Source organism: Miscanthus floridulus, chromosome 3, assembly GCF_019320115.1.
Source record: "Miscanthus floridulus cultivar M001 chromosome 3, ASM1932011v1, whole genome shotgun sequence".
Lineage (NCBI taxonomy): Eukaryota > Viridiplantae > Streptophyta > Magnoliopsida > Poales > Poaceae > Miscanthus > Miscanthus floridulus.
Genome location: NC_089582.1, coordinates 77,722,521 through 77,730,784, shown reverse-complemented (window position 1 = coordinate 77,730,784; position 8,264 = coordinate 77,722,521). Strand labels below are relative to the sequence as shown.

At 41.0% G+C, this 8,264-nt stretch overlaps 1 protein-coding gene across 1 annotated transcript; it reads right to left on the bottom strand.

The window, feature by feature from the left end:
• Window positions 1-223: 223 nt before the first annotated feature.
• On the bottom strand, window positions 224-7,823 carry LOC136541806 (dehydrogenase FPY6-like). Its single transcript, XM_066533905.1, has 12 exons — window positions 7,597-7,823; window positions 7,274-7,414; window positions 6,600-6,648; window positions 6,358-6,375; window positions 6,148-6,263; window positions 5,947-6,060; window positions 2,071-2,121; window positions 1,680-1,768; window positions 1,542-1,602; window positions 1,338-1,415; window positions 988-1,095; window positions 224-616 (listed from the first exon to the last, which is right to left on the bottom strand). The coding sequence occupies exons 1-12, from the start codon at window positions 7,738-7,740 to the stop codon at window positions 491-493; spliced, it is 1,095 nt and encodes a 364-aa protein (XP_066390002.1). The 5' UTR covers window positions 7,741-7,823; the 3' UTR covers window positions 224-490.
• Window positions 7,824-8,264: the final 441 nt, after the last annotated feature.

The window sequence follows — 8,264 nt, the reverse complement described above, 5'->3', positions numbered from 1 at the left end:
CCCAGCGACTTATGCTCCCCATATATAACAGACCAATGACAGATTGGGCCGACAGAGCTCAGGGTAATTCTGAATGGTAGCAACCTTTAGTTTCTCGTGAACACAAATGTTCATTATGTAAATCACAGATCAGGCATGAATTCTCACAAGACTTATTTCAGCTTGATTTTCCACAAAAAATAAATCACCTTTGCAGAGCTGCAGCCAAAAAAAAAGTAAAAAAGGAAAAAAAGATGTGGTCCTTATAAGAAATGGTACATGATTTTTATGAGGTTAAATATACCTGGGCAAATATGGTAGATCTCAGCGAAAGAATGTTGATTCTATGAGCCATTTTAGCATTATATATATTTCATATATACCCTAAAGGGTATGAACATGAATTTGGAACAGTGTTCATTTTACTACTACCGAAAATCTATGATGTTCCAATGGACAAATCACCCTTGAAGAAACGTAGTCTCCTCTTTTATGTGATATTTCAGATCTGTTAGAATCTCTTCACTTGAACTGGGGCTCCTTGCTTCGCACTAGATTCCAACATGGCTTCTAGCACGGCAACATCACGGGCGCCTTCTACATAAAAACTGCGGGGTTCAGCCTTGTGATCTCCATCCTGCATCACCATTTTTGCTTAGTGCCAAGATTAAAAACTGGAATGAAGCGATTTTTTGTAAAGATGGAATGAAGCAAAGTAAAGAATCAACTTTCTTGTGTCAATTCCAATTCATACAAACTAACGAGACGTTCTATACGAGGATAATTTTGAGTCACTTTTCATATGCTAACAAGTGTTTGTTAGCACCTGGACTCACCTACACTTCAAACTTTATGTTGCAATATTATATTTGCCTAAATGGAACAACAGCTGCAACTTAGATCATGGTTTCTTTTTCAAAAGAGGAAGTCCAAGGTATCTCGATGAATGCTTCTTGGTGAAAGGAGAGAATAAAATAATTTGAAACTGATTAACACTAATAGCAGTACTTTGCGAGCCGCCAACATGTCATGGACAAATGTCTTCAGTTCTTCATTCACACCACAGAACGGGTAAAATGTCTTCTGGCACTGCCCATTTTCACCAGAGAATAACACCTGCAAATGCATGAGGTGGTTCATAAGTAAAATATTTATGCACAAACATACTTGTTTAAACAGAACTACTTCGCAACAATCGATTTCATTAATAATGCTGTCATACAGAACTATCATAATATGGTGAAAATAAAACAAAGAGGAAAAGCCTTTATGACAGTACAGTGCAACTGCATAAACAGTGCAGCAAAGGTAGCAAGCATCAGCTCAACTGATATATTCAAAAAAAATGGTCTTTTTACCTGGTAGCCATGTTTTCCACTATCAACTCCACGTTCTACCTGAATTGTTCCTTTTGTTCCATCGACCCGCCATAATATCTGTGTAATTACTAACGAACTGAGAAACACTAACAGAGTATGTGACCAAAGATATATAAATTTGTATATTAGATAGAATGGCATGTGTGATTGCCGTAAAGGATTTAGAATGAGATTCAATTCAACCTTTGGTGATCTTGAATTGACTGCAAACACAAAGACACCAGCACATCCATTTTCCAATTGGCTGCATAAAGTCATCGAACATCTGTTAGTTATGAAACAAAATTGGTTCACGAATCACTTTCTATTTCGGAAACTTACAAAAGGGAACATATGTTATCTGGTGGCGGCAAAGCCATATCCACATGACGGGAGATAGATGATACACTTGTGATATCTGAACCTACAAGCTGTTAGAGAAAGATCCTCATCTTAACAAAGCAGGCAAGGGAATTAGTGAATGAATTTGTCGTCTTAAATGGCACATCAATTCAGTAAGTAGAAACATTGCTAAGCCACTTGACCAAAGGATATAACTATCAAAAAAGTTCCAAGGTGGCAAATCTGACCACTTCAACTTTCTATGCTGATGTGAGGTTCCAAATTCAAAAAATTGATTACAGTTATTAACTCAGCAGTGTTGCTTCTGGTAACATAGGCCAGAACCTGATCCATATTTTTCAAACTTTGAAATATAACATGGAGAAATTACCATTCGTAGTCCTGCAATGAAGTGAACACCCATGTCCAGAATGAAACCACCCTGCAATGTAAAGTTATCGAAGTAAGGACAAGGGCAGCATCTTGAGTTAAAATACAATGAAACATTTCTATACTGCTCTGGGCGATACAGCATTTGCAGAGGACAGCAGAAAATATTTGCAGGAGTATAGTTACTGAATAGGGCATCTACAAAAGTGTTTGGATCTTTCAAAACTGCAGAAGTCAAATGATCCAGCAGAGAGATTACTGTAACATAGCAAAAGCCAACTGAGAACTAGAGAATTTAGTTAAATGTGACATAACATATGCTACCAGCACCTATACAACAACAACAATAACAAAGCCCTTAAGTCCCAAACAAGTTGGGGTAGACTAGAATTGAAACCCAACAGAAACAATCAAGGTTTAGACACGTGAATAGCTGTTTTCCAAGCACTCATATCTAAGGCTAAGTCTTTGGGTATATATTTCATCCTCTCAAGTCTCCTTTTATTGCCTCTACCCAAGTCAACTTCAGTCTTCCTCTGCCTCTCTTCATGTTACTATCCTGGTTTAGTATTCCACTACGCATCGGTGCCTCTGAAGGTCTCCGTTGGACATGTCCAAACCATCTCAACCGGTGTTGGACAAGCTTTTCTTCAATCGGTGCTACCCCTAATCTATCACGTATATCATCGTTCCGAACTCGATCCCTTCTTGTATGACCGCAAATCCAACACAACATACGCATTTCCGCAACACTTATCTGTTGAACATGTCATCTTTTCATAGGCCAACATTCTGCACCATACAACATAGCAGGTCTAATCGCCGTCATAAAAAACTTGTCTTTTAGCTTCTGTGGTACCCTTTTGTCACATAGGACACCAGATGCTTGGAGCCACTTCATCCACCCTGCTTTGATTCTATGGCTAACATCTTCATCAATATCCCCGTCTCTCTGTAGCATTGATCCTAAATATCGAAATGTATCCTTCCTAGGAACTACTTGACCTTCCAAACTAATATCTTCTTCCTCCTGAGTAGTAGTGCCGAAGTCACATCTCATATACTCAGTTTTAGTTCTGCTGAGTCTAAAACCTTTGAACTCCAAAGTCTCCCACCATAACTCCAGTTTCTGATTCACTCCTGTCCGACTTTCATCAACTAGCACTACATCATCCACGAAAAGCATACACCAAGGGATGTCTCCTTGTACGTCTCTTGTGACTTCATCCATCACTAAGGCAAACAGATAAGGACTCAAAGTTGACCTTTGATGTAGTCCTATCCTAATCGGAAAGTCATCCGTGTCTCCATCACTTGTTGGAACACTAGTCACAACATTGTTGTACATATCCTTAATGAGCCCGACGTACTTCGTTGGGACTTTATGTTTGTCCAAAACCCACCACATATCATTCCTTGGTAATACCATGTGTAGGTCCTTCTTCTTCTCCCTATACCGCTAAATAACTTGTCTTATTAAGAAAAAATGGCTTCCATGGTTGACCTTCCGAGCATGAAACCAAATTGGTTCATAGAGACCCGCGTTATTGCTCTCAAGCGATGCTCGATAACTCTCACCCATAGCTTCATAGTATGGCTCATCAACTTAATTCCCCGGTAATTAGTACAACTTTGAATATCCCCTTTATTCTTATAGATCGGTACCAATATACTTCTCCTCCACGCGTCAGGCATCTTGTTCGATCGAAAAATATGGTTGAACAGCTTGGTTAGCCATACTATAGCTATGTCCCCGAGGCATCTCCACACCTCAATTGGGATACCATCCGGTCCCATCGCCTTACCTCCTTTCATCATTTTCAACGCCTCTCTGACCTCAGATTCTTGGATTCTCCGCATAAAGCGTCTATTGGTGTCATCAAAAGAGTCATCCAGTTGAAAGGTTGTGTTCGTATTCTCATTATTGAACAATTTGTCAAAATACTCTTGTCATCGATGTCGGATCTCATCCTCCTTCACCAAGAGATGCTCCATTTCATCCTTAATGCACTTAACTTGGTTGAAGTCCCTTGTCTTTCTCTCACGAACCCTAGTCATCCTATAAATGTCATTCTCTCCTTCCTTCGTACTCAAATATTGGTAAAGATCCTCGTACGCTCTACCATTTGCCACACAGCTAGCTTTGCAGTCTCCTTTGCCACCTTGTACCTCTCTATGTTGTTCACACTCCTGTCAAGGTATAAGCGTCTATAATATTCTTTCTTCTCTTTAATAGCCCTTTGGACTTCCTCGTTCCACCACCAAGTATCTTTAGCCTCACCTCCACTTTCTTTGGTTACTCCACACACCTCTGAGGCCACCTTGCGAATGTTAGTTGCCATCTTCTCCCACATGTTGTTTATGTCATCTTCTTCCTTCCAAGAGCCCTTTTTGATAACCCTTTCCCTGAATACCTCTGACGTCTCCCTTTCAGTTTCCAAAACTTTGTTCTTTCAATCTTAGCTTGTTTATCCGTACGGGCACGCACCTGAAAACGAAAGTCTGCCACCAAAAGATTATGTTGAGAAACAACACACTCCTCTGGTACCACCTTGCAACCCAAGCATGCTCGTTTGTCCTTTCTTCTTGCGAGGACAAAGTCAATCTGGCTAGAGTGTTGTCCGCTACTGAAGGTCACTAGATGAGATTCTCTCTTTCTAAAAAAAAGTGTTGGCTATCATCAGGTCAAAAGCTACCGCGAAGTCCAGAACTTCCTCCCCCTCCTGATTCCTACTACCATATCCAAAACCTCCATGAACTGCCTCGAAACCTGCGTTTGTAGTACCTACATGCCCATTAAGATCTACTATAAAAAGCTTCTCACTACTAGGTACAGCTCTAATCAGGCCATCTAAGTTTTTCCAGAACTGTCTCTTAGCACTCTCGTCGAGGCCTACTTGGGGGGGGGGGGGGGGGCATACGCACTAATTACATTCAACAACATATCACCAACGACAAGCTTAACTAAGATAATCCTATCTCCTTGCCTTCTCACTCCCACCACATCATTCTTGAGGCCCTTATCAATCAAAACTCCTACTCCATTTCTATTCGCGACTGTCCCTGTGTACCAAAGCTTGAAACCTGTATTGTCCACCTCCTTCGCCTTCTGACCCTTCCATTTAGTCTCTTGAACGCATAATATATTTACACGCCTCCTAGTCGCGGTATCAACTAATTCTCTTAACTTACCTGTAAGCGACCATACATTCCAACTACCTAAACGGATCCTAGTTGGTTTGACTAGCTTCCTTACCCTTCGCATCCGTCGACTCAGATATGAAGACCCTTGCTCATTTTTCACTACACCCGAGCTCCGATATAGCGCGCCACTAAGGAAGCGACGACCCGATCCTTGCTCACTTGACACCATGTCCAAATCGCGACATGGTGCGTCACCAAGGGGGTGCCGACCCGGCCCTTGCCCATTTAACACCATACCCGAGTTCTGATATGGCGCGTCGCTAAGAGGGTTACGCCCCAACGGTTTTCTTTCGGGTTTCATCTCCATTACCTATATATAATTGAATTGTATTGTAAAATAGAAAACCAGGAAAACTATCATTCGACAAGCAAACAGAGTACTACAATTTTATTGACTAGAAAGTTAAATTCACAATGATAGTTTTGCAGGAAAAAATGCCTTTCGGTTTGACAATCAAATACCTAACGTTTAGTAACATTAGCATATAATGTGTATAACCAATGAACCTCACATGAGCTACTCCAGTAATCTGAAACTTAACTAGTCCTTACCCATTGTCTACTTCACATATTTGTGATGCAGCTTGGAATTTTATAAGGTATAAGAGCCACTATGGAAATAGAAGATGGAGCACCTAACACATGGGGGGAAATGCACAGTAATGCTCCTTACCACAAAATTGCGTCTCCAGGTGCTATTGAAATATGGGTTTGAACTGTTCATTGACCCTTCGATGATAACTTGGATGTGCATCATATCCCCGATATCATTGATCAGCTTGCTTGACTGTAGATAAGAATAAACAGATTAGATGACCGACATAAACTAGTTAAACACCAACTGGGGCAAAAAAAGAGAATATTGCGACTGTACCTCAATAAAGGCAGGTTCGAATCTGTAGTTCTCTCCGACAGCCCAAATGGGTTTATGCGGGAACTGGTTTGGAAATGAGTTGTAGATTGACAGTGCAGTTTCTGCTTCTGTTGTTGCTAAAAATTTTATGAAAATGCATATCAGATGTACATGTACCTTCTATCCACTATAACGCTAACAAAAGATATAAAGAAAACAAAATGTACTTACATCCAGAAGCAGGTTTCTCTTCATGGCACAGGAAAATATATCATGCAAACAGCAATAAACAAATTAGAACATTTGACAGCATTGGCTATTTTCATTTAGCAGAAAAATACAAACTAATAAGATAAAAAGAGAAAGAACTAGAATCCTTTTTTGCTTAAGGATGAAATTGGACTCCTCTTTCATTGCAGCTACTAAAGTACCGCAAACCATGTCATTAAGATCATTTTTGTATTTTTATTTACCTTGAATAACATGCTTTCCGGCCTTTAGCATCTTTAGGGAAAGCTCAACCTGCAGGTTTGGACAATACCACTCAACAGGTTATTAGATTGACGACATAATCCAACATAGGATCCAGTGGCAGAGCCTGGGCATGAAAGTAGAGGGGGCAAATATGATATGAAATGCAAAGGAGAGGGGAGCAGGTTACTATTCCATTAGCACTTAAAGTGGCAAAATGCATGGTCCACTTTGGCCCTCACTAAACTTCGCCTCTGATAGTATCATTTCTATCCAGAAGTGAAGTGGAATTAAGAAAATAGTTAACATAAAATGATTTTGGAACAGTGACTATCATTGGACAAATAGATAAGGCATGGAGAATTGCAGCAAAATATTGAACAATTGGTTATTGAAAGAAATGGAGCGCCGAAAACACAACCATAGCAGGCTTGTGGATGATCAGAAACAACAAGAAATTGCATTTTGCGTCAAACAGTAGTTATCTGAAATAGTGACCAAAAATGTAAAACTTAATAGCTTTGTATGAAGAAATCTAAGGATACAATGTTCAGTAATAGTAAAATTTTAAAGTATCATTAAAAAAGTTTCTTGCTTGGCTTGATCATGTAATTGTGAAGTGAACTAGACAGTAATGCTTCATGCTATGTCAACTCTTCGGAGTGGGAACACCGACCTGGACTTGCCCAGCGAGAACAACAGCAACGCCCATGATTGAACTATCTCCCATGATCTCCTCCAGGCCCGCATCACCCCATTTGCACTCGATATCAGGCGCGAAGTCACGAGCAAGCTCCGCGGCCGCCTTTGCAGATTCCTGAAGGAATGTGCGAAAATAGTCAGGCACTACAATCCCACTTTGCTGCAGCGCATCACGCACTGCGCCTATGCAGGGACTGCATACTTCCAGCATGTATAGTGCAGTAGTTACAGCGATTTCCAATGCTGCATGCCGAGGGACTGATTGAGCCGTGAATTTGTGGGGGGATGGGCACAAACCTGGGTGCGGCTCCAGATGGCCTTGAGGACGACGAGGTGCGCGATCTCGCGGAGCCTTGGGATGTACTGCGTGCGCGCAAAGATGCCAGCGCCGATCACCGCGATCCGGGGAAGCTCCGCGCGGCCGTTGCCTTCCCCCGCCATGTTCTCCTCGGTTCTCGGTGCAGCAACACTGAATCAGATCTGACTCAAGCTTACTGAGATCTGCCTTTGCTGAGTTTTCACAATTTCACCCCGAAGACCAACGCTGCTATGGAGCAATTGGACGGTTCAGATGTTCAGCGCAGTGTAGCGGCTGTGTATGGATGGACCAATGGTATAAACTGAGCATATTTTGAGAATCTATCGCCTCTGTAAAGGTTACTGTTTTTCCTAAAACTTTTGCTTAATCCATCGATAAAATCTAAAGACATATTTTCCCAAATACATATGCATAGCCACTCTACAATAGTGCAGAATTGTCATATGTTCTGATCGGTGAGCGATCGTAAGTGACAAGAGACATGGTCCAAACAAGTTAGTTTTGGAAGCAATTGTTCAAATTATCAGAGGTTAAGTTAAACATGAATTCAACAGATTATCATCAATCAGATGGCCAATCAGAAGGTGTCAACAAGGTAATCGTAATGTGTTTACGCTGCTTTTCAGGTCATAAATCCAAAGATTGG

Coding starts and splice junctions, on each gene's coding strand:
- LOC136541806 (XM_066533905.1), bottom strand. CDS start 7,740: ATGGCGGGGGAAGGCAACGGCCGCGCGGAGCTTCCCCGGATCGCGGTG. Junction 7,415..7,596: donor CCATCTGGAGCCGCACCCAG/GTTTGTGCCCAT, acceptor ACATTCCTTCAG/GAATCTGCAAAGGCGGCCGC. Junction 617..987: donor ACATGTTGGCGGCTCGCAAA/GTACTGCTATTA, acceptor ATGGTGATGCAG/GATGGAGATCACAAGGCTGA.